The sequence below is a fragment of the Gopherus evgoodei genome, chromosome 10, assembly GCF_007399415.2.
Source record: "Gopherus evgoodei ecotype Sinaloan lineage chromosome 10, rGopEvg1_v1.p, whole genome shotgun sequence".
Lineage (NCBI taxonomy): Eukaryota > Metazoa > Chordata > Testudines > Testudinidae > Gopherus > Gopherus evgoodei.
This window is the reverse complement of record NC_044331.1, coordinates 82,847,726-82,874,283: the sequence shown is the minus strand read 5'-3', so window position 1 is coordinate 82,874,283 and position 26,558 is coordinate 82,847,726. Positions and strand designations below refer to the sequence as shown.

The 26,558-nt window shown below is 53.6% G+C and overlaps 1 protein-coding gene across 2 annotated transcripts in view; it reads right to left on the bottom strand.

The window, feature by feature from the left end:
• The window catches only part of RAB26 (RAB26, member RAS oncogene family), a 239,763-nt gene that overhangs the window by 8,138 nt on the left and 205,067 nt on the right, over positions 1-26,558 (bottom strand). For both annotated transcript variants that reach the window (XR_004002399.1, XM_030578410.1), the window contains exon 6: positions 3,210-3,275. Coding sequence is in view for 1 of the 2 variants with exons in the window: in XM_030578410.1 (XP_030434270.1) it covers positions 3,210-3,275 (66 nt within the window). In the remaining variant the exon portion in view is untranslated. The remainder of the gene's footprint in view (positions 1-3,209; positions 3,276-26,558) is intronic.

Genomic DNA, 26,558 nt, shown 5'->3' with positions numbered 1-26,558 from the left:
TAGCAGCAATAACAACAAAGAGCAATTTGCAATGGATCAGCAGAGCAATGTCAGGCAAAGCTATGGAGTGCAGGCTGACATGGACATGACTAGTACAGTCACTCAGCATCCCCGCCTCACCAGTAAATCACATTTCACTTCCTTTACCAGAGAGCTGGGCCAAAGGATGAGGCTTCTTTTCTCCCATATATGTGCTGGGGAGACCAGCTTGAGTTGCTGGAGCCGGGAAAACACAAAGAGGGCAATTTCTGTGCCATGATTTGTTGCTCTATGAAAGAGGGCCTATGTTCTAATGCTCAGAGCAAGAGAGAGAATTGGGACTTCTGGGTTCCATCCACGGCTCTGTCATTAACTTAACCTTGAACAAATCCTCTTAGCTACTCTGTGCCTCAATTTCCCATCTATAACATGGAGAGACGAATACTTCCCTGTGTCGCAGGGGGGATGAGAGACAGCATTAACTTATGCCTGTTGAATGCTCTGAGATCCTTGAATGATGGCCCAGTAGAAGGCAGAAAGTCTAGAGTTATCGAGTTGGAGAACTAAGCAGTGAATCGACACACACTTGGCTTCAGCCCCAGAGAGAGATTAAAGCTGCACTTGTCCAAGGAGTCTCCTGCAATGAATGGATGGAGTGGCAGGGCTGCCGTAAATTGAGTCAACAGGGAAACAAGCACACATCTGATGTTCTCTCTCTACCCAGCAAAGATACAATCAGCCCAGGTCAACCGCTGGGTCGCTGCTCTCTGGATAAAGGGAAGGAGCCATGCGCGGGGGTCAGGGGTGCAGAGCAATGTACCCTTAGGGTGTGGAAGAGTAGGCTGGAATGGAAATTAAATTCAACAAGTTCCAGATGGAATCACCAAGGCATTCACTTCAAAGAAGTTCCTAGAGACACCCCGGAACGAACAAGAAAGGCCCTTCAATAGACCACTGGTCCATGCACACCCAGGCAGACGCATGCAGGTCCCGATCAGACTCAGCATCCGGCAGCTGGCACGATGCAATAAACAAGAAGTGTTTGCAATTTGCTTAGGTTAGCGGAAGCAACCAGCACTGCGTAGGAGTTGGCCCCTCATTCCCAGCAGCAGCCCCCTCCCCAGTAATGGGAAACGGAAAGGCTAAGGCTGATTTGTAGGTGAGGAGATCTGAATGAAGACAAGAGTGATTCTGTTCATTCCCAAAGCTTTGCTTCCAAGTCACTATTCCCTGGAGGGCTTCTGTAATGTTCCTGCAAATCAGCTCTTACAGCACCAAGGCGAGAGCAGTCTCAGGCCGACAAAATTGGAGCCTGGTATCAGAAGAATCTGACAAGCATGCCTGGCTCTGGCTAGCGCAGATCCCGCTCTCAAACCCAGGGGAGCATAGGCAGGGCAGCCAGAGAAGTGCCAGGCTGCTTGGATCCAGAGGGCACCTGGCCTTACTGGTTGCTGCCCAGGTTGAGGATGCAGCTGGTTGGGATCCACGCTAGTTTACGAGTGAGTTGGGTCCGGCCTTTTGACACCTGGCCAGGTGGGAAGTCACAGTTTAGGTGCCCCAGTTTTTATCACTAAGGAGAGAGAAGGCAAGGATCTGTCTGTCCAGATCTCTGCTTCTCAGGAAGGAAAGCAAGTGCTGAACCAACCCTCAGAGAAGCATGATCATTACTAGATCCCCACAGGCAGGGACTGACATATATCCAGACTCTACGGACACCTCTTCATTCCTCCCACTAAGGACCTGCTTTGTAGACTGGGGAAGAAACCAGTCAGTAAAGCAGATCTCCAGACAGGCCTGCCGCTTCCATACCGAACAGGCCCCTGTTCCTCCGGAGCCTACCGATGGAAAGCACCTCTCATGGTCACACAAGAATCAAACATTGGCCAAGTAATAACCCACAGACCCAACCTAGAAAAGAGGACATTAAGGGGGGACATCTATCGTGGTCTTCAGCTACTTAAAAGGCTGCCATAAAAAGATGGAGAAAAGTTGTTCTCTCTTGCCACAGAGGGCAGCACAAGAGGCAATGGGTTCAAACTACCGTATTTAGATTAAATCTCCAGAAAAACTCCCTAACTAAGAACTGTCAGCCAATGGAGCAGATGCCTTGGGAGGTCATGAAAGCTCCTTCACTAGAGGTTTTCAGAAGGAAGCTGGAGCCGTCTGTCTTGGGAGATTGAGGCCCAACAAATCCTGCATCTTCGCAGTGGGTTAGACGATGGTTCTGTGAGGTCTAGGAGTCTAAGCTTAGGTCAAGTAGCTACATTGCTCAGGGCTGTGATGTAATTAGGTCAGCCTCACCTCACTGTAGACACAGTTAGATCAACAGAAGAATTCTTCCACTGACCAGGGGGTGGATTTACTACCGCGATGGAACCCCCCCTCTGCCACTGTAGTAAGGGCCTGCACTACAGTGGCGTACAGGGGCTCTCGGCCCACATTCTCCCCCAGTGGAAGCCAGTAAAATCTGTTAGTGGATTGGACCCACTGTCTGCAAAGTGCGTCAAAAGCCTTGGAGAGAAGAGGTGATAGATGCTCTAAGCGTCACTAACGCTGTACAGTAGGTTCCGGGCATGCTGACATCAGGCAACAATGTAACAAAGTGAAGAAACGGAAGTTTCCCCCAAGAAATATCACACACCCCAATTCTGAAAAACAGGCTGAGTCAGAGGAGCAAGGCTCTGCCAACACAAACCTCCCCAGACACAGGACCCCACCCACCTCCATGTCGGTAACCGGGTGCCCCGGCCTATGGTCACTCACGCAGCTGGTAATTTGAATACTCAGAAAGGGAGCCCAAGTCGCTTGTAAGGGTCAGGCCCATGGACCAGCAAATGCCGCAGCACAGTGAGGGCAGGGCACTGCCAGACAATTAGCCCAGTCTGCGTCCCCCTATAGCCTAATTCTCCTGATTACATTTGCTCAGAGATCTTGCTGAGGGCTCAGCAGCACCGGAAGCCTCCTGGGGAGGTTCCCCAGCTTTGAATGTTGCCTGCTTCAGAGAGCATAAGGAACAAAGCAGATTTCCTGCCAATTCATGATGGAGGCATCCCTGGGCTCCCGAGAGCCCCCAACATTTCATGCCAATATTAGGCTTTGAAACTACATCTGCAGATGGCTAATGCCCACTACTGCGGAGCTCTCATAGGTGGGGGCATTCTGGACCTGACTGGCAATGAGACGGGGACTGTCCGGGAACTAGCTTGGCTTTGTGGCCAGGCCCAACTCACCTTATTTCCCAGCAGCATGAGGACCACATCTTGCTGTGCGTATTCATGGATCTCGGTCAGCCATGCCTAGAAGAGAAACAGAACAGAGGCTGCACAACATGGGTAGAGACAATTCCGGACAGAAGAGCTCCGAGAGGGAGCAGGCCGCAGTGGGGCCAGTTCACAAAGCTACCCCCTTCCCACGCCTGCCACCTGGGGGACACGCCCAGCCCTAGCGGTGGGAGACATCTGATCCATTCACTTCTTACACACCTGCTACCTGACTGCCATGTTTTGCTGTTCACATAACGGTGGCCTTTCCTCTAAGATCAAATACAGCATCCCTTTAACATCTTATCAGGGGACCTGCAGGGAGACGGACTCAGTCCCCTATAGCGCATGCATTTCCTATAGCCATGATGAAGGAGGCTACACAACCTGCTGGAAGAATATTGGGTAGATCTCAGCATCACCCTCTGTGATGTAACACAGTCCTGTGGAGCTGAGCATCCTCTGGAGTGCAGCCTCTGATTCATAGACTATCAGGGTTGGAAGAGACTTGAGGAGGTATCTAGTTCAACCCCCTGCTCAAAGCAGGACCAAACCCCAGACAGCTTTTTTGCCCCAGATCCCTAAGTGGCCCCCTCAAGGACTCAACTCACAACCCTGGGTTTAGCAGGCCAATGCTCAAACCACTGAGCTATCCCTCCCCCCACATTTAAAGGGGCTGGGGGACTGATTACATCATTACAGGAAAAAGAGAGATTTCTGGCTGCGAGGGCATGTATCAACAAGGGCGTGTTGTTGTTGCTCGGAGAGCAGCTCTTTGACTGCAGACACCAGGAACGCTAACAAGATAGACCCTGCTGGGCCCTGCCATTAAGGCTCAGTGCTGTCGAGAGCAGGGGCACACTCAGCACATTTACCCTGCGGGGTGGAGAGGCCGGGTTCAGGGGGAAGGTGTCTAGGAACAATTTCCATAGAAACAGAGAATTGGAAGGTACCTCGAGAGGTCATCTAGTCCAGTCCCCTGCACTCATGGCAGGACTAAGTATTATCGAGACCATCCCTTACAGGTGTTTGTCCAACCTGCTCTTAAAAATCCCCAGTGAGGGAGATTCCACAACCTCCCTGGGCAATTTATTCCAGTGCTTAACCACTCTGACAGTTAGGAAGTTTTTCCTAATGTCCAACCTAAACCGCCCTTGTTGCAATTTAAGCCCATTGCTTCTTGTCCTATCCTCAGAGGTTAAGAAAAATGATTTCTCTCCCTCCTCCTCGTAACAACCTTTTATGTACTTGAAAACTGTTATCATGTCCCCTCTCAGTCTTCTCTTTTCCAGACTAAACAAACCCAATTTTTTCAATCTTCCCTCATTTTTGTTGCTCTTCTCTGGACTTTCTCCAATTTGTCCCCATCTTTCCTGAAATGTGCCCAGAACTGGACACAATACTCCAGTTGAGGCCTAATCAGCGCAGAGTAGAGCAGAAGAATTCTTCTCATGTCTTGCTTACAGCACTCCTGCTAATACAGCCCAGAATGATGTTTGCTTTTTTTTGCAACACCGTTACACTGTTGACTCATACATGGCTTGTGAACCACTATGACCCCCAGATCCCTTTCGCAGTGCTCCTTCCTAGGCTGTCATTTCCCATTTTGTACGTGTGCAACTGATTGTTCCTTCCTAAGTGGAGTACTTTGCATTTGTCCTTATTGAATTTCCTCTTGTTTACTTCAGACCATCTCTCCAGATCATTTTGAATTTTAATCTTATCCTTCAAAGCACTTGCAACCCCTTCCAGCTTGGTATCATCTGCAAACTTTATAAATGTACATTCTATAGCATTATCTAAATCATTGATGAAAATATTGAACAGAACCAGACCCAGAACTGATCCCTGTGGGACCCCACTTGATATGCCCTTCCAGCATGACTGTGAACCATTGATAACTGCTCTCTGGGAATGGTTTTCCAACCAGTCATGCACCCCCCTTATAATAGCTCCATCTAGTTGCATTTCCCATCAATAACCCATGGAGGAGGCGGCTTTGGGGTTGGTTTGTTTAAGAGGTGAAATGAGTGATTGGAGCAGGATTCTCAATGCCTTCGCACCCAAAGGATTTGCAAGGGAAAATGGCAGAGCTCATACAACCTTCCTGCGATGCAGCCAGCGTCCCGTTACGGGTAATGGCCGTCGGGAGAAGGCTTGCAAAGAGTAACTGCCTCCTCCTGCCTCCTCACTCTTAGGGATATGGAGGGCAGCCTTCACCCTCCTCCCCAGAAGCCTCTCCCTCCTCTGCATGCTGACTAGATAAGGCAACAGCAGCAGGGGGTGCAGATGCTGGAAGTAAGGGTCTGCCGCACCCCCTGGTGTGAAGTACAGTGGAATCACATCATAGGCGCATTTAACTTACGCAATTTTAACTATACGCGCTCGGCAAAACAAAACAAAAAAGAGAACAACAACAATTTAAATACTGTACCTGTAGTGCGGGTGATTCCGCCTGCCATTCCACTCAATGGGCATTTGACTAGACACGATTTTCGCCTTACATGCTGACTTTAGAACCTAGCCCCTGCGTAAGATGCGACTCCCCTGTAGTGCTACCAACCCAAATACGTGGTTTCTGCCTTCAGCACCCACTGTAAAAATTGTTCCAGCACCTCTGGGAGTGGGTCACATACAGGGCACCTTCCATCCGAGGCACCTCAAGCGCCACGCCTGCCTCTGCCAGTGTTACCTACGTGTCAGACAGTAACCGAGTACAGGCATTTGCCATCTAAGTACTTTTGTCACCCTCAGCACTATCCTGTCTGACTTGCCCAAGATCTCACACCCCGGCAGCCTCACAGCCAGGAACAGAACCCAGGAGTCCTGACTCACAAGCCCCTGTGCTGACCATTGGTCAACTGTGCCTTCAGACAGCCGGCCCTGGCAGGCCAGGACTCATACCTCTCTGCATGTCATGGTCCCTCTCAGCTGTGTACCAGGCTAAGTCTCTCTATGCCCTTTGCTCGAAACTCTGTGTGACAAACTGGGAAAGTTCTTAATGTTTTCTCTGAATACTGTATTGGTGCCTCAGTGTCCCCATGGCAGTTCTTAAGTATGTGGCAGAGCAAAGGGCCAGTGCACCTAAATGCCTGACACTCTGTCTCCTAGCAACTGATGGCCTGGGCCCCTCCTCTGCAAAGGTGCCAGCTGAAGGTGTTGGAGACAAAGGGATCAGGTGACCTCCTGGCCTGGGAAAGGAGCTGAGGAGAGAGGAGGGGCTGGGAGGGGTTGTTAGTCTGGAGCTGGCTGGGGTCAAGGGTGGAGGGCAGACCTGGCTCACTGCCCCCCAGAATGGACCCAGCCGAGGGGTCCGGTTCGCTGTATCTACAAGCTCTGTTTTAGACCCTGTTCCTGTCATCGAATAAACCTCTGTTTTACTGGCTGGCTGAGAGTCACGTCTGATTGCAAAGTGGGGGTGCAGAACCCAGTGGCTTCCCCAGGACCCCGCTGGGGTGGACTCGCTGTGGGAAGCGCACGGAGGGGCAGAGGATGCTGAATGCTCGAAGGAGAGACCCAGGAGGTGAAGCCGTGTGAGCTTCTTGCCCTGAACAAGTCTGCTCCAAGGGAGAGGAGGCTCCCCAAAGTCCTGCCTGGCTTGGTGGGGAGCAGTTCCAGAGCATCGCCCGGTGACTCCGTGACAACTGGTGGCAGCGTCGGGATGTACTGCACCCGGTGAATGGCACTGCTTGCAGTAAGTGACTGGGGAGCAGTAAAACAAAGGAGGGATAATGAGGACCAGGCGTGCTGAAGGCTCAGAGTGGGACGGTTTCAGGGGGCGGTTAACCTCTGGGAGTGTGTGACCAGCGAGAAGGACTGTTGGAATAATGGGGTCCCCCTGAGGACTGCAGTGAGCAGTCTTAGGGGCAGAGGAGCTTGCCGCTTGACCCTGGGAGAGAGAAGGATTTTGCAGTAGCAGGGTTCCCCTGGGGATTGCAGGAGCAGTCCCAGGGGCGGAGGAGTCTGCAGCTCGACCCTGGCAAAGAGGTGGTGATCACGAGAAGGGCTGGCACACCAGGGGTTCTTCCTGGAAACCATGGGGAGCCAAGAGCACACAGGCTTGTGAGTCCAGAGCCACTTGGGAACGGTGAAGTGATGGCCTATCACCATCTCCTTAAGAAGGACATTGTGATCCTGTGCACAAAGAGAAGGTTACGCATGGGGAAATTCACCAAGGCACAGTTAATCGTGCAGTTGAAGGAGAAGCACCGCTCTGAGGAGCAGATTCCTGGCCCAGATGGGGCTACAAGAGGATCTGAGAGCAGCTGGAGCATCAGCCAGGCATCCCCGGGAGTCTGGTCCCCAATCAGACGAGGGTCTTCACGATTGGGTTCCCCATCAGGAGATTGGAGACGGATGGGATGGGAGCAGAGCCCGAGAGAGCGAGAGGACCGTGAGAGAAAGCAAGAGCCCGAGGAAAAGCTGCAGGAGAAGCAGCAGCAGCGCGGACTGGTGATGGTGGAGCAGAGAGACATAGGGGGCTGCCCAGGGGTCAGTGGGGAAACACGCCTGCAGGGGCGAGACCCTGGGACAGAGAGAACTGTGGTGGTGCAGCCCCAGATGCTGAGGGACTGTGGGACCTGGGTGAAGTTCCCTGGGGTGAAGCCCCTTGCCCTGCCTATGGCCCAGATCCCTGTGCAGACCCAGAAGGGGTCAGGCTGGCTGGTAGTTGGGGTTCTCCAGGATATCGGCTGGGAGGCCCTGTTGGGGGGTGACTGTCTCCCCATGGGACAGGATCCAGGCCCTGCTCCTGTAACGGCCGAGGGTTTGAATTCAAATCCAGGGAACCAATTGGCTAGGACGGAAATGGTCAGTGAAAATGCAAATAACCTGGCTGGCAGGGGGGAGGGGCTGCTGGGCTCAGGATACCTGCCTACCTGTAACCAGCCCCCTGGGGCTGAGGGGGAGGGAGAGATGCTCCCCACCCCCCTGCACACCGGAGAGGGGGCTCACACTGGCTCTGATGCTGTGACCAGAGCAGAGAGCTCGCTGCCTGTCCCCACTGGGACAGCAAGGGCAGCGCTGAGCACGGGGGGAGCTGAGATCCCAGCTGAGTGGGGGGACACCCGGGCAGGGCAGGTCAGCCCTGGTTTGCCTGGTCCAGACGTGCTGCTGGGAAGTGATTACACAGCAGGGAGGGAGCTACCAGGGACAGGGCTCAGGGGGGCTGTGACCCCAGGCCCAGCCAGCGAGAGGGAGCAGGTCCCACTCCCTGCCCCAGCTGCTGAATCCCAGACTGAGCTGCAGAAGGATCCCTCCTTGGAGAAGCTGAGGGAATTTGCTGGCCACAGCGCTGCAAACCCCTTTGGGGAAGGCTGCAGGGACAGAGACCTGCAGGAGAATGGATTCCTGTACCGGAAATGGGCTCCCCAAGGGGAAGTAGAACTGGGGGGAATCGGGAGACAGCTGGTGTTGCCCCAGGAATCCACAGGGTTCTTCCCTTTCGAGCTGCTGGATGGGAGGAGAGTGAGGGGACCCCTGGACCCGGAAAGGAAGGATTGGGAGGAGAAGGGGGAAGACCCCCGGGGGGATCTCTTCCCTGAGGTGGGAGACAATCTCCCCATCAGGTGTTCCCCGTTCAGAGTCACTGGGAAAGCAGACCAGAACCTGGAGAGAGAGGTCAGGGACATGCTGGCTTTCGATGGGATCCAGCCGTTTTACAGCCCATGGGCCTCACCCGTGGGGCTGATCCCCAAGCGAGACAGGATGATCTGGTTTTATGGGGGCTATCAGAAGCTTAAAGCCATCACAGTGTCCGATGCCGACCCCATGCCTAGGCCGGGGGAGATTCCAGACAAGCAGAGGGCGATGGAGAACTTGGCCCTGGCAGACACTGATAACATATGCATCTTTAACCAGACCTGGGAGGAACAGATGTCCCAGGTGAAGAGGGGGCTGGGCTGCCTCAAGGAGGTGGGACTGATGGTAAAAGCTGGAAAGTGCAAGGGGGGACGGCAGAGGTGTTGTGTCTGGGCCACAAAGTGGGAAGCGGCTGCCCAAGCCCAGAGCTGGCAAAGGCCAAGATGGGGGCTCTTAACCAAGGGAGCCCGAATCACAGACCAGAGTGCTGGGAAAAGACCCAATCCCAGCTTGAAGCCCAGGGGTACTGGGGTGGCAAAGGGTGTGGGCTGCATAAACCTTCCCACATGCGGCCTGCAAGTGCCATCAAGCACACCCGACCTAAGGGAGGGCGTGAGACTGGACTGTCCTGGTGTAACTCACACCAAGGGATGGGAGAGATGCTGGGGCATCCATGGGAACCTTGGTGGGTTCGAACTTCCCCAGGTCACTGGCTGAAGTGACCTCGCTCAGTTCGGTCTCGAAGGGGGGAGAGATGTGACGAACTGGGAAAGTTCTTAATGTTTTCTCTGAATACTGTATTGGTGCCTCAGTGTCCCCATGGCAGTTCTTACGTATCTGGCAGAGCAAAGGGCCAGTGCACCTAAATGCCTGACACTCTGTCTCCTAGCAACTGATGGCCTGGGCCCCTCCCCTGCAAAGGTGCCAGCTGAAGGTGTTGGAGACAAAGGGATCAGGTGACCTCCTGGCCCGGGAAAGGGGCTGAGGAGAGAGGAGGGGCTGGGAGGGGTTGTTAGTCTGGAGCTGGCTGGGGTCAAGGGTGGAGGGCAGACCTGGGGGTCTGGCTCACTGCCCCCCAGAATGGACCCAGCCGAGGGGTCCGGTTCGCTGTATCTACAAGCTCTGTTTTAGACCCTGTTCCTGTCATCGAATAACCTCTGTTTTACTGGCTGGCTGAGAGTCACGTCTGACTGCAAAGTGGGGGTGCAGAACCCGGTGGCTTCCCCAGGACCCCGTTGGGGTGGACTCGCTGTGGGACGCGCACGGAGGGGCAGAGGATGCTGAATGCTCCAAGGAGAGACCCAGGAGGTGAAGCTGTGTGAGCTTCTTGCCCTGAACAAGTCTGCTCCAAGGGAGAAGAGGCTCCCCAAAGTCCTGACAGGCTTGGTGGGGAGCAGTTCCAGAGCATCGCCTGGTGACTCCGTGACACTCTGTTAAGGAGAGGGCAGAGCACCTGGGCTGGATTCCCAGTGGAGTGGGGCCCGTCACTGATGTATTAACGGAACTTACTAAAGATTAGTGAACACAGTCTCTGGCAGGTTGTTCCTCTCTGGGTGCAGGCCTAACGCTAAGATGACTGCTTCTCTGAGCCTGCCTCTGATGCAGTCTAATAACAGTCCCTCAGAACTAGGGGCCCCTTAGCCACTTAACAAGTATTGCCCCTTTTTAAAACTAAATTGATCAATTTCTACCTTGGTGGCCATTTGAGTCACATGCTTATTACCCTGCTGGTCTTCCTGTGCCTTTTTTTAAAGGATGAAATTAACGTCTTGCGTCCATGAATACAGCTTTGTTAGGGAAAAAAATCACCATCCAAATCAAAAAGAAAAAAACCCTCAAGGTCTCTAATTTTCCAGCAGACCTTAATTTCAGATCTTGTTTAAAGTGTCTCTCCCAGACCATGCTTCAGTAAGTGATTCCTCCCAGCGTGTGCGCATCACTCTCCAATATGGCCCGGAGACTGCGGGAGCATTAACACATTATTATTAGCCCAGCACTGCCTGATGCAGCTGTTTCGGAAACGCATTTGCTCCACTGTTGTTTAAAATCCCTAAAGCTCTTAATAGCCTGTCCCAGAGGCCCTCACTGGGTAAATTCGATAACCAGGTTTTATCTCACTTCACTCTGAAGGGCTGGGCTGGAATTAGAGTCATTCTCCCTCCGAGAAGGGGCCTATAATCAGATTTTTTGTTTTCCTTGAGGAGGTGGCATTTTTGACCATCTTGACGTCTTATCAGTGCTGCCTCGCCTGGCTCTCCAGGTCCGAATCAAGTCCTGGAGGGGAGAGCTCCAGATGGTTCTCCAATGGCATGAAAGGCCAGTGGTGCACTAGGAAATAACAAACAACGAGGGTCTTGTCCTGACGGGGGCTGGAGCTGTAACCCCCTTAGCTGCCCAATTAATGGGAGCTGATGAGTCTGGTTTCATGGCTGACATTCAGATTTAAAAAGAAAAAAAATAAATAAATCACGCAAATGCTTCAGTTTCTCGGAGGTTGTTAAATAAATATAAACAATAATGTAAGTTAGCCCCTAGCCCAATGCAACAGTATTCAAGGGACACCCAACTCGCATTACAATCATGAATCAAGAACGGGCTGGACAGCAGGAACCTGCTCAGCCATTGTGCTCTGTGAGAGTACTTGGGGGAGTGAAGTGTGCAGGATCAGGACCATGGTGAGAAACCAGCATTGAAATGGGACATTGTCCAAAACGATCAGTCAGTTAAGGTTATGTGTAGGTCAGACATGCCACGCGCCAGCACTGCCTTCACTGGCCACAGCAGACAGTGGTTGTCTTGGTAGATTCAGCCTGAGATTCTAATTCTTCCTATCGGCATGAAGGCTGGCAGCCAGCACCATCGGGAATTCAGTCTGATCTCGGATGGCGAGCCCACATTGTCCAACAGGATGGGGAGCACCGCGGCTCTCTGTCTGCTCCGCATAATTGTCCAGATCAGCCATTCAACTTGCATCTTCCATGGTAATGGGCTGGGAGCCTCTCTTTCTAAGGCTGTGTGGCATGATGCACTCCGTTCCCGCTAACAATGCCCATTTCAGGGCCCCCAAAACAATTTATATGATAAACAGACCTGTAGACCCTCCTCCCTGTGTCATTAGTCTGTGCAGCCTGATTCTGTTTTTAGGTTAAACAGACAAGTTGGGGGATTTGGTGCAAGGAACACAATATGTCAACTTCCCCGCATGCGCTAAAGACAACACTGTTGTCATTTACTGATTGACTTGAGCAGTGCAAGCAGATGCGACCCTGCCCTTCCCAAGCGCACACGCCTTCTCAGTGCTCCATGCCCTGGCTGCAAAGCTGAGCCACTGTGCTGGTGCGTTCGGAGATGCTCCCTTCACACAGCAGCAAGAGCCTAGCCTCTGCATGCTACCGCCGCTGTCCTCCTTGGGGTTCCTAGTCCAGCAGCAGCACGTTCCCCAGCAGGTGGTGTGGAAGTCAATAGGGCGTCCATGCCAAGAGCAAGGGAGATGCTTTGTAGGGTGATCTTAGGGTGTGTCCATCAGTCTTGGAGCCAGAGTCAACCACAGGGTCTGTCTGTATCCAGCAGCCGTGAAGACTCTGTCCATTACTGCCAAGCAAGCCCTGAGTGCAGTCCCATGAGAGACTCCAGCAGGGGAGGCAGCTGCAGGGAAGGAGAGCTGCAGCTTTCATTCTGGAGACTTTGGTGCGACTTCTCGCTTCTTACACACAGGAGCTGTCACAGAGCCCGACCTCTCAAACTCTCCCTTGCTGAGCTGTGGAGGGTTCACGTTTGAAATGACTTTCAAAAAGACCTTTGATGGAGCCGCCACCCCTGACTCGCCAGCGAAGAAATGATGTCTTAATGGGTAAGAGGTGACAAGCGTTTTGAGGATCAGAAATGGGAGCACAAGCACAGGACAGGAATCCCAGGTGAATTCTGGCTAGGGAAGAGGCTAACAGCAGAGTGCTCCAAGCAGCCATGGTAAGCCTTGGGCTGGCTGGACACGGGGGGTGTCTTATGGACCCAATGTTAATGAAGCCCTTGCTCACTATTACAGCCTTAACCAGGTCCGTGTGGCTCAGGGTTCCGTGCTGTCACTCCCATTGCAACAACCACCCTGAACATCTTTTTAACCACCCAGAAAACAAGGGAAAAACAACTCAAGCCTTTGCAATGGTATCCAACCCCCTTATTCCTTTCCCATTTAGCTGGAGGGAGTCTTACGGGGGAGCTCCAGTTTGACAGGCTGGCAGACGGTCCTTTGGGGCTGGTTTAGAGTCGGATCTGGAAGACAAACCCAGACGAACACCCCTAAAGGAAAAGAACAGCGCAAGAATACGGCGCCCGTCTCTGGGGCTGACTCGCTGGAGGAGCCCCGCACATAGTCTGATCAGCCATTCTGCGGCCTGGCAAAATCCCACCTCCGAGTGACTCTCTCCCTCGTCAACACTACAGGGAACCAGAAACACCACGGGGAGACTTGCCAGTGGGATGACATGACTTCCTCTTCTGTTCTCTCTGGACGGCTGAAGAGACGTCACAAAGGTGCTTTGCACAGCCTGTGACAGCTGAGGCTCAGCACCTTGGTTCAGGTAAGCGTTCTGAAGCTGTGTGACGCCAGGCTCAGCCAGATCACTTGGGCTCACAGCCACCCCCAGTATGTTCCAGAGCCCAGTGAACCCTCGGAGGTCGCTGCTGCAGGCCTGGACAAGAAGAGGTGCATGGAAAGTGAAATGCGAAATCTAGCCAGAGCACACCGAACTGGAGTGCAATCGCTATTTTATTTTTCAGATTCTACAGTGACTCCCGTTCTCTGGTTAAAGCACCTCGGGCCAGTTTAATCCCTGGTGTAAATCCACTAGATTTGCCAGAGATGAACTGGGCTCTTTATGAAGAAAAATAACTTGAGTGCTATTGAAAATACTTGGTGGACAAGAGAGACCATCTTCTCTTTAGGGCAATGGTCACCAACCCGTTGATCACGATAGACGGGTCAGTCTCCGGCCGCGCTGGTGCAGCGGGGCTGCATGCTGCTAAGGCAAGCTCCCTGCCTGCCACTGCCCCACGCCACTCCTCCCACACTCTCCTAGGCCACAGCTCCCCGTTTCCAGCCTATGGGGCAATGCCTGCAGAGAGGGGCAGCACGCGGAGCCACGTGCCTTCTTCCGGGAGCGACATGGCCACATGGTGCACTACTGGCTGGCAGGGTGGCCCAGCCCGTGATGGGGAGGAGGTGCCAATGTGCCTGAGTGGGGTCCAGCCCCACTGCGCTGTCACCCGAGGTAAGTGCCCCCCTCCCAGAGCCAGCACCCCAACACTCTACCCCAGTCCGGAGCCCCCTCCTGCACCCAAACTCCCTCCCAGAGCCTACACCCTGCACCCCAACCCCCTACCCCAGGCTCATCCCAGAGCCCTCTCCCACACTGCGAACCACTCTGCCCCTGCCCAGATCCTGCACATACCCCCAAACCCAACCCCCTGCCCCAGCCCAGCGAAAGTGAATGAGTATGGGGGAGAGCAAGCGATGGAGAAAGGGGGGATGGAGTGAGTGGACAGAGCCTCAAGGAAGGGGCAGGATAGATCCTGGGTCATCCTTGAATTCAAAAAGTGATCTTGGGTGTAAAAGGGTTGGAGACCACTGCTTCTGGGGCACCAGCTCATATGATGAGCAGTGCCTCTTTTGGACACGAGATGGAGCTGGAGACATGGAAGACCTCGCGGAGGACGCACTGGGGAGGAATTGCCCTGTGACTGTCCTGCCAGGCCTGGCAGGGCCGAGTTGGGAAAGGGCATCAGTCCTCTCCCGGCAGCTGCACCGCCAGACGTTGACACCCCTTCCCCTGCTGGAGCCTCGGAAAGCACACGGGGCGGCGGCTGGATCAATACAGCATGGCCCCAAGGCCAGCCCCTTTGAAGCGACCCCGGGAAACCCAAACCACCAGCCACGGCCCCTGTCCCGGTGTCAGCATCCGGGGTCTGCCCCAGTCAGCCTTCCAGCCATCACCTGTCTCTGGGCAGGGGCCCATGTCACACTCCCCTCTGCCCAGCTCCCTGCCTTCCCCGATCTCCCCAGGCGGCCAGCACCTGCGCGTCGTTCTCTCTGCCAGGGCTATGGCGGTGCATTGCCAGCAGTTACACATCACCCCCCAGCTCCTGTGAACAAGCATCCTCCTCCCTACAGTCAAAGCCTGCCACAGAAACACAAAGCCCCTGGAAGTTCCCACACACGCGCTAGAAGCTCCCCAGAGGTCACCCATCCATGTCATGGGGCCATAGCAGGCAAAGGCTTCCAAACTCCAAGGGCTGGGGCCGATATCGTTTCCGTCTGGGGAGCAGGGAGCAGGGCCTGAGCCCGTTCGCACCCAGCCTTTTCTACTAAAAGCCCTTTCTTTGTCGTTGCCCAGGCTGAAGTGATCTGTGCCAGCCTCTCCGGGCTGATTGCTCTCAGGAGCTGGGGGCTTCCCGTCCCCCTGGGGCTGGAACACGACTGTTTCCTGCGTCAGTCTAGGGTAACCTTTGGCTGCAGGGGGAGACAGCTGGGGAACCTGCCACCTAGAGCTTCCCAGTTCAGTTCTGAGTTTGGGGCCATTTGGAAGCAGGACTTTGGTCTGAACTCAGCCTCAGAGAAGAGCAGTTCCCGACAAACCCCAAATAGTGGGAGGGACAGGCCGGGGGTGGGGGGGGGGAGGTGGCACAGAGGCTAGGAAAGTCAGGCTAGACACAGGCCTGGGGGGCCCAGATCAGGGGAGTGGGGCTAGACACAGGCCTGGGGGGAGGCAGGAAAGGGAAGTGGGGCCCAGGCCAGGGGACAGGATAGCACAGTGGTGGGTGCCATCTAAGAACCTGGACAGACAGCTCTAGGCAGACGGCTAAAGTGGCAGATTGGATTGGAAAAAATGGAACTGATTTGGTGTCACTCTTGCGTTTGGCCTACAGCAGCGTGGAGCTATTAGCGCCCTGGTGTTTGAGTTGGGAGGAAAGGCCAATAGCCAGCAAGAGCCCTTGGCTGAGCTGTTCCAACTCAGGTGGGCCTGGTGCTGTACATCCTGGGAGCCCTGAGCTCGACCCAGAAAGCAAGCTCTGCGTGGGTGGTGTAGCAGGGCATGGGTTTGGCCTGCTACAGACTCTTCCCCCAGCTGGACTAGACAATAGACTCAGCTGCTAGGCAGTGCTTGGATTATGTGGGGGTGGCGGGGACATTGTGAGGCCTTAATGAACACGGATGGTCCCGGACACCATGTGCCCCCACCAGAGCACCCTCTCTACCCGCGACTACCCCTCCCCTCTCCATCTGCCTTCTGCCTGTAACCTGCCTCCCTGCCCTCCCCAGCCTTCTGTACCCACCAACACCCCCCCAGCTCACCGGCTCCACTCCCGCCTGTCCAGCCTTGTCCCTGCCCCACCTCTGTCTGTCTCCCCTCTCCCTGGCACAGAGCTCCTAGAAGGGGAAGGGCTGGGTCTTTGCCCCCTCACCTGCCAGGGTGACAGCTCCCATTCTCTGCCCTCTTTTCCTCCTGTAGGTCGGCTGGTCCTCCACCCCCTAGTCCCAGCTCACCGGATCACTGACTCCCTTTCCTGAGCGTGTGGAATGGGACGCAGCAGGCTCCTCGTTTGCCAATCCCTCTTCTTGGTGCTTCTCAGAGGCTCCTCTACACGCTGCAGCCTCAATGGGCCACAGAGATGGAATTCTCTCCCCCTGCCATGCAGGGCCGAGAGACACTGGCAGGGGACTGTGGGGGAGACACTCAGTGTATTATTGCCCATGCGGCAGCTACACTGAATCCTTCAACCTGGGGGGGGGGGGGGGGCAGCCAGTGCAGCCCCTTTCACCAGCACAAATTCACGATTCGCTCCCTCAGGCACTGCTACTTGTACACTCAAGGTCTAGAGTCCAGCAGTGTTTTTAATGAATTGGTTAATTGCCCTGGTAGGAAAGGCAAGGCCTGGTAATCATAGAGAGCCCAGCCGACGCGCTCCCCGAGCTGCACGCTGACAGGTGAGAGAGGAACGGACAGGAAACGGATGCCACACTTGTCTGAATCCGACAGCCTCATTATCACCAGGGTCAGGGTGTGACCCAGAGAGACTGGTTGACAGGAGCAGTTAGAGTGACAGAAGCAAAGGCAGATACATCAGGTTGTCAGCTGCCAAGTCTGTAACACACAGCACGAGCGATGACCCCATGACAGGGAGAAACAGCACAAGGCAAGATGCCATTAAATGCAACACTCATCCCCTTTCTCAGACAGATGATCACTGAGTTTTGTGTGCGCAAAACTATATACAAATACAACCGTCTGCTAAAGTCATCATGCACCGAACCCAGCAATGCACACGATGCACACATACTGCTTAACGGCAGCCGTTCTCAAGCTGTGCCACTGCCTGCAATTCATTAGAAATCCAGTGAGTACAGTCACAGAGGTGGGCCACCAAGGACTGCCGGACTTTGGAGGAGGTACACTAGGCCGGAAAGGCTGAGAATCGCTGATTTAAGGGACTGGGCCAAGGGATAATTCTGTGTCAAGGAATGTTTTAAAAGGTGACAGGAAAAGCCAAATGATTAACTCTCGGAGGGAGCTCCTGGATCAACAGTCTTTAATTGGAACACAACAATTTAAGGACAAAATTATGATTTCGAGTCAGTGCCAATTTCACAGGCTATAAATGGGCTGCTTGCACGGATGATAAACCTCAGGGAAAGAGGGAATCGGTGTATTCCAGTGCCGGAGAGGATGCAGCATTACACTGCGTTCTAAAAAATGGATTTTTCTGAGGAGGAATTTAGTCACGCCTGTCAAATTCCTTTGCATGTGGAGCTTGGTTTTACTACCTCACTCCCACTCCCAGCAATCAATTTGCCACCTCCACCAAAAAAGGTTTTTTCTCAAGTATTCAGCACAATTAGCTGCTGCTGTTGGCTCAGAGGAGAGTCTCAGGGTTTGGCTGCAGCGCATAAGGCTGAGAGCTAACAACATACTTGTATAGAAGAATTACGATTTTAGCCATCTGTGGGCTCGACAATGCAGCCCAGAGTCCATTCCATGGCTGGCCAGCCACCACAGGGCAGACTTTATGAAGACCACAGGTGAGGACGCCCCACAGATCTTTGTAGCCAGGCAGCAGACATAGGAGAGGTACTGAGATCTTGGGATCTCCCCAGCAACCTTTAGATTCACCTCAGCATCCTCTCTCTTCTCTGGCCTATGTTATGCAGGCTTAATGGTACCTTCTGGCCTTAATTAACATCTCTGAACGAGTCCACAATGGACCCAGCCTAAAGCCAAGTCTGTAGCCTTTTGAGCAACAGAAGCCAATGAAGCAGGCCCAACCTACTCACCAGAAATGTCCCAGGGCTGGGCTGGAGACAGGATCTTTCCCCTAGGGGGTGAGAAGCAGAATGAAAAGATGCTGCCCCTACACCGGTTTCTCTGGCCCAGCAGCTGTGGGAGTGAACTGCAGCTGGATTGCCCCTTCTGTAGCATGCTTTGGAGTGGTGAGAAGTTACCATGTTTGCAAAACAGTATGGGAGCAAAGGTATTTCGCCCCATGTCACTGACTCGGCAGCAAAGCTGCTGCTGCGGGAGACAAGGTAACGGAAGTCGCTGCTTGGCAAGTGTGTTATTTCTAAGCAGGAAGCGGGGGTTTTAACCATGAACAGTGCAGAACTATTCTGGGCCTGTTACTTTATGATCAGCGACAGAGCTTATGGCATTTGACCAAACCCGTCTGAAGGCCAGGTCCCTACCCCAGGAGCGTCCGAGTCACATCCCCGACAACTGAGAGGCCAGGCAGCCGGGACACCCTGCTGCTGCAAAGAGGAAGCGAGGCAGCGCTAGAGCAGCAGGGTTTAAAGGAGGGCACTTGGCATGTGGGCACTAGATAGGCAGCACTGGCTCCACTTGGACAAGCTGAGAACTCCAGGATGAGCCTGTGATGCTGATGAGACTCAGCTCACCCATGTATTCACAACAGGCTGCACAAGCCTAGGGACCTGGGAGGCAGGCGAGGACCGTTAACCCCATTTTGCAGGTGAGAACACAGAGACTAGGTGAAGTGGGAACTTAGGCAGGGCAGATGGAATTCACTGGGCTGATGTTTTACCAGGAAACCCCCTATTCTGCCACTAAATGCCACAGCAGTGTTACAGATGCAAGCCAAAGAAAGCAGGTTACCGAGAGGCTCCACCGTCTCCAGGAGATTAACTGTGGCCGGGGCGAGTCGTTGCAAAATAGCTCTAACAAGCCTGCTTCTCCACGTCGCTTTCAGGCTGGCTGCACAATGTTGTCACTACACTATGCTCCTCAACCAGCCCAAAGAAAATCCTGCATGGGGGGGGTACACATGGATTGCATTTAATGGATGTGTCACTTCCAATCAAGGCTTTCCGGGGGAGGGTGGGAGAAACATTTCATCCCAAGCGCTGCATAGAGAGGACTCAACTGCTGTGCCCATTTTGTCACAGCAGAAGGAGCCTTGATGCGTCTAGCAAAGCTGCAGTGAGTGTGAACACGCTGCTCTAGGAAACCTGAAGGAAGAGCAAAGGTTAGCGTGTGTTTGCTGGAGGTGGGAATCCGGAGAAGAGCAAACACACTGGCACAAAGATTTCCTTGGCCCGGATTTTTCTGGTTCCTTTCAGATTAAATGGATTCACTCTACATACAGGCAAACCTTTCAGATCTGAGAGTGGAATTTTGCATGAAGCGACGGTTCTGAGCCAGGAAACGACTGAGAGCGAAACAATGGACATTTCTACAAAACATGCTAAGCCCGCTGCTGGTGGGTTTGTTTTTTTTTTTAATTATAACTACATGATGTCCGACCAAGACACGCCACTTACGCGGGAGAACCACGCCTTGCTCTGTGATTGCCAGGAGCAGGCCAGTGGGAGGAGAAGTGCTCAGTGTGATGAGGGGAGGCTGGAGTGGAGAGAAAACATGAATGATTTACACTGGAAGCACTTTGGGGTTGGGACCACCTAATCCTCTGTGTGGCAAGGTCCCTGGGCTCTATCGTAATGCCCAGGATTGGGAAGAATGAGTACAGACGCTCGGAGCTGGTCATCTTCTTAATGGGAACGTTAACGATGCTTAGTCCAGTGTTTCATTCAGACACTCAAGATACGTCTACACTACAGGAGAGGACCCACTGCAGGGAGTCTCAGAGCCCGCACCCACCGACTAGGACTCAGTCTACTGGGCTAACACCACCATATCTTCAAGCACGTCGGTGGGAGAATAGCTGAGGGGCACAAGCTCCCCAATCCAGTTGTTCCACTTAGGCGCCCTCTTAAAAGGACTGCCTCTAGAGTCAGCCATCACCCCCTCCCTGTAGAAAGTCTCCTGCTTCCAGGGAAGGGAGTTCTGAATGCATGGAAGTGGTTAAGCTGGAGCCCATCCAGCAGTGCTTGAGGAAAACAAGGAACCTGACTTACAAAAGGTTTTGTCAGCTCTCAAAGCTGGAAATAAAGAACCGACAGGATAAAAACACCTCACTGCCAAGGCTGGCGTTATCGAGGGAGTCTCTGGAACTAGTTTCTCCCAGATATGACAGAAGCCAAAGCATGTCAGAGATGTGCAGGGCCACTCAAACTAAACCACAGTCCTCGCTAGCTCAAGTCACGGCGCTCCCAGATCTAAGGGTGGGATCAGGCTGTGGGGAAGAACCACAACCCACATTTTCTCTTTTACAAACCTGAATATTGAGGATCTGGGGATTTTTAGAGAATGAAACTCTGGGAAAGGTCAAAAGATGCAAACTCTGCCGCTGGGGCTGTGCTACCGAGGGTGGGGAGCTTAGTTATGGCCAAGCAGGAGAGGACAGGGCAGCAGGGAAGGTGAAGGGGTGGCTTTTCCCCTCGGTTTGTGTGTCTGTATTAGAGTTAAGATCTCCCTCGCTGAGGTAGGTGCTCCATTGGGGGCTGACCTAGACCCCACCCCACCGCTCCCAGTCCAGTAAGTGGGGTAGGGAGAAGCACCTACATCCCACACAGTGGCAGCGCAACCACCAATGGCCAGGACCTCGGGATCGCGTCCCAACCCGCCAAGAAGATGCTAATGCCTTTGTGTGCTTCCTCACCACAGGCCTCTGGGTGGAGACCCCTCACCCAAATCCACTGTGCTCTCCTAACACAGCCGCACTTGCAGGCCACTTCCTACACAGCGTCTCCCCAGGCCAGTCATGGGCCTCAAACCCTCATTCACAAACAAACCAGGGCGAATGGACAATTTAACGAGGGTAGGAAACACTGCCACTAATCGCTGGTTCCTCTTTATTTCCTCTGTGTAATAACGTCTTTAATTAGGGCTATTAGCCTGAATGTGATTTCATTCTACACAGTCTCAGCACAAGATGGGCCATTGAATCTTTTATTAATTTTCTATGTTCTTTTTCTCTCCCTCACTTTGGTCAAGAGAAATGGTGGAGCAATGAGCAGATCCGAAAAGGAAATTAAACAAGGGACAGTGCCGGAGGCAAATGGCTCAGGGACGCTGGCACTTTACTTCGCTAGGGAGAAAGGATGGCCCAGTGGCTAGAATGCCAGCATGGGACCTTGGGAAGCCCCGGGGTTGAATCCAGATCCTGCTCAATCTATGTGATCTTTAGAGACGTGAAGCACTCCGAAAGCTGCTGCTAAGGAGCTCTATAGAAGAGGCGAGGGGTTGTTATAGGTAACAGATTTTAATCCAACCAGCTTAGCAGTAAAGTGAAGCTGCTCCTGGCTGGCGGTTTTCTGTGGAATGAGGTTTGTCGGGTCTCACTCCATTTCATCGTAGCCAGGTTCCAAAAATCATCCAAACCACCACAGCAAGTGGCAGCCTGAGAAGAGAGGAGCCAACATAGCTCTCACTTTTTGGGGAGCAGTGTGGAAAATTCAGCCACAGCCCATCATCAAGAGCAAGATGCTAACTGGGGCACACTGAGCTTCTACAAAGCCTCTTCACACCCTTCATTACGCTCAGCTCTGAGGCAAGCCTCTTCCCCAAGAGCTGAGCCAGTCGCAAAGAGACCGAACAGCTCCTCCAGGGCTCTCTTATTGTTAGCTTTCATTCAAGATTTATGCATGGACGGAAGCTCATTTCTCCGTCCTCTCCCGCCTTCCCGGTACCAGCCCATCGCTGCTGTTACAGCAAAGGGAGGGTGCAAAGGAGGGAAGTTAAATGATTCCCCAGTCTCCTCTCGCACTGATGTCTGGTTGTGATTTCACACAACTAAACTGGCAGTCACGCCGCCTCTCTGAACAGTGATGTGCAAATGGCAGGGCTGCTTTCCTTGCGGGGGCTTCAACAGACCTTTGCCGCATTTTTGCTTCTTGTGCACATAAAAAGGACCCGGGGTAATGAAAACATTTCCTCCTCATCCACTGGAATTCCCTTGAGAAAGAGTCACTGCCTATGCTCAATGGCTCCTGCAGATCTAAGCTAAGGAGGAGACGCTGTTGTACAGCAAGATCCAAGGGCTCGATCATTAACAATTCGGTGCCTTTCTCTCAGAGCTGGCTGCTAACCCGGGGGTCCCCTACCCAGAGTACCCTCCTCCTCAAGCTCGTCAACGAACAGGACATTTCCCCAAAGCTTTCACCAAAAAAAACTGTTCCTTTTTTTCTGAAAAATGTCAAAGGCTGAAAGTTTTCTCACCAGCTCTGCTCCTTACACTCCCAGTGCCATTTCCACTGCCAGGGTGTTCATCTGTCTGCTCTACCTGGCACATAACTGCAGCGTCCCACCCCAGACGTGGCTGCACTTCATTAGCGGCAGGAGCGAACGCTCACCATACGCCACAGGGTTCTAGGTGAGGCTTAATTAAGGTTCGTTAAGTGTTTGAGTTGCTTGGATGAAAGGCACTAGAGAGGCATAAATAGCTCCAGCTGCTGCTGACCTCAGGAAATGGGACAAAGTAAGTGACAGTATCGAAATTAGAATAAATGCACCCAGACCTGGCACCGGCTTGGAGAGCGCGTCACGCAGCAGGTGAAATGTCAGTGGCTGATGATTGCATCTCTGCCAAGAGCCTGGCTCCTGAGGACAGACCCAGGAGGGTCCCCCTGTCCAGGCTAGCTACTCTCTGGATTCCCTCCTCAGAGGTGCAAGGCCGCAGGCCTGGCCAGAGCCATCAGGGTCACCGAAAACCACGTGGCCCTGCTGGCTCCTGATGCTCTTCGCTCTGCTGCACCTACTGGGCCTTTTCAGGGAGGGCAGCGCTAAGGTGAGGGCTCACAGCAGAAACTGAAGGATCAAGAGAAGTGATTCCTGCCCTCTGGAGCCGGGGGGATGGGAAGGGCAGTAACGCAGAGACCCGCTGAGTGAGCAACCGGCCAGGGAGATGTATAACCTTAATTGCAAACACTGTCTGAATTTGTGCCAGAGGCAGAGATCACCATCCATAGCTCCGAGATGCAGGCAAAACATGATTCCAAGCCCATCCTAAAGCCCAGCTGGGCCAAGGTAGAAAACCTGATGCCCCCAAACTCTCCCTTTCCCGCCCAGCCCTGGCCTCAGTGGGGGAGCAAAGGTGGCACAGCCGGCACATTCCAGGAGCTGGTACCAGACGTCTCCGCCAGTCCGCCTGGTAGGTACCACGGCAGGATATGGGAGAGAGGTGAGTCTCTGATGTAGTCAGGCGCCTGGCTATGGAGGACGCAGCCCCCCCCCACTTTGCACTGCTGCTGGAAAATGGAACGTCAGATAAGCAGCAATGGGACAAAAATACCAGCGTTACCAACCGCAACCAACCCTCAGGGAGCGTAACTCAGTGCCATGTTCTCCAGAGCCCCACCCTCTAGGGCCTCCTCATCCCAGCTTACAGAAATTACCAGCAGGAGCGAGGGGCATGGAGGATAATGGGGCTGAAAGGCCACAGAGATTCAGACAGGATTTGCATCCCAGGCACCCTCTGCACAGGGCCAGGGTGCATAGCCTTCCCGCCAAAGGCGGGAGAAACCCCAAATGTCTGGAGAAGGCTGAAGGACCCAAAGGTCTGTCCACTTCCTGAAAAGAAGATGCCAACCCTGTAAAGTGCCACACCAGAGTAGGAGAAACAGGTGTGTTTTCCAGCCAGTGGGGGCCAATCCCTGGGAAGAGCAGGGCTAACTCGAGTTCAGAAAGCTCCTTTATCCTGGGGAAGGCCAAGGCCAAAGACCACCCCAGCGCGGGCGTCTCCTTTGCCTTTTCCTGACAGCCTCAGCAGAGGCACCACAGCCTCAGGGGGCCGTGAGAGACCTGGAGGTGGGGCACGAGGAAGGGCTCAGGGGCTGCCTGTGCCAGGGGGCAGTTTGGATGTAGTTGTGTGGGCAAGGGGACGTGCCTCCCCTGCTCTCCCTCTGCAGGAGCCCAGGGCAACCGAGCGAGAACACAGAACAGAACCCAGAGTAAAACTGCCCTCCGCAGAGAGCAAAGACGCACGCAACCAGCCAAGACAGCTGTGGCAAGGGGCTCTTCAGCGATTTCTGGCTGCTTTCCAAAAGAGCTTTCCCCCTGCGTCCTGAGACAAAGTTTTCCCAGTGTGTTGTGCACCAGCCGACTCCCATTCTCCCACCCCAGCAGTGGCTGCATTTCAGTGCTGCTGAGTGTGTACTGTGAAGAAGGCGCTTTGGGATGACCAGCTCAGCAAAGGGCTCTCAGGGACAGAGGAGACATGGCTGTAAGGTGCCAAAGCCAGCACTTGCCTCCTCCCTCCAGGGGGCTGGGCAAATCACACCCCTCCGATTGGGCGGGTGGGGGGGATCATACTCATGCCCATCTGACACCCACGGGCCGAAGCATTAGCAGCTAATCTATTTTTAAACAGACCCTGTCAGCAGCACGCCGAGGCGGAGAATATGGTGAGGCCTAAACCCCTAGACACGCCAAGGCTGCGGCAGATGCTGTTTGCAAACACTTGTCAAGAGGCGAAGAGAGGATGGAAACGAAGAGAGGATGGAAACAGCCTCCCACTGTGCCCCCCGAAGGCCCCTTGCCGCCCGCTCAGCTCAGTGTGAGAGGCTCATCTCTAATTCACCACACTGCAGGCTTTACAAGCCAGCTGTGGGAACACTTTGTCCCGACCAGGGATGCCGACGAGAGCACAGGTTGTGAAATCAGCAGCACAGAGCAGCAGAGCAGGTGGGGCACATGGACGCGCAGACTAAGAAGGAGGCACTGATGCTCCATCACCACGCACTCAAGACCAGCTGGTGGGCCTGGCATCTGCTCCTCCACAAGGAGCACCTGGCTCCCAAGCTGTCTGCTCAGGTGCCCCGTCCCCTTCTCGCAGGGAACAGGCCCCTCTCCTTCCACAGACACTCGCTAATGCCTAGCCCAGACACAGGCTTTGAGGAGGTTTCTCAGGGTGTTTGCTACAACCAAGGCTGTCGGTGCTGCAAGTGCCAGCTTACGGGGGTCCTGCCTCGAGTGGGGGGAGCATAGAGAGATGGGCCCTGTACAGCGAGGCAGGATCCCTGAGCCCGTTGAAGCTGGAGAGAGGTTATTTTCCTGCTTCAAAGTGACAAAATTAAAGTTGGAGGCTCCTCTTCGTTTCTCAAATGGGAGAGAAAAGCCAGATTGTTGGGGGGAGAGGGGGCAACCAGAAGCAAAATCTGCCCTACAGAGCCAGGCTGCAGGTGCTCTGGGAGCTGGATGGGCACATTTTACAAAAGTAAAAAGACAAACTGTGTGTGGTCCATGACTGGGGAGGGGAGGAAGGGGAGGGTGCAGGGCTGGGGAGAAGGGCATCGGCAGAGCTGAGGGCGTTAGGGAAGGAATAGCTGGGATGCTACAGATCAGGTGTGAGATCCATCAGCAGCGCTGTGGGTTGGGGGAGTCAGGGCTGAGGGGCTGCAGGTCGGGTTTGAGGAGTGTCGGGAGAGGTGTGTGTTTGCCCGGTATCTGCACACCATGCCTGGCTCTCGCACTGATTCACGTTAAATTCACTCAGACATTTGCTGAAACTCAGAAATTTGAAGAAGAGGCTAATAATGACTTGAACATTGGAATAACTAGACACAGCGGGGAAAAGCCTGAACAAACCCCTCTCAGAAAATGATTGCTATTTAAAACGAAGACGTTGAATGAGCTGGACGGTTCTTAGCGAGAAGTGAAATTGATATGGGAAATGTAAGTTAATTCTTTTAACCAAGAGATGGGCCCAAGTCACTGGCTCTGACCCCAATCCAACCTGGCTCAGACCCTGATCCAACTCATCTCCATACGGCAGCTCTTCCTGTTTGGGTCCAGCAGAGAGGGGCTGGGATCTGGTTTCCCAAAGCCAGGGTGAAGGGAGCTGCAGCTGCGGTTCCAGGCAAGCCCATCTCCGAAGAGACACCTGTAGTAGGAAGAGAGCCTGAGACATAAGCCCTTGTATCATATGAGGCAGGACCTGCTTACAGAATCGGGCAAGAACGGGGCTGATAATGCAGAAATTCACATTCCTAAGAAGTGCTAGTCACTGAGCACTCACGCAGACACATCCCGATATCATGTGGTACCAGAACATCTCGATATCAAAAATGGTACAAAGACATTCCCAAAGAACAACAGGAACACACTGACCCCTCCTAAAAGATAAGGTCCGGATAACAGTACGTAATAAAGATGTTTTGATCGAAGCAACATGTACAAGATAATGGGTAATAACTAGTGACGTCATGGGGCAGTAACTAACTATGTCAGGGGCAGTACTAACTTGTTTGTATTGGAGTATAAAGATGCATCTCAGAGGGAATATCTGTCTGGCCTTAGGGAGGAATGGAAAGTCCCGCCATTCACTGAACTAGTCCAT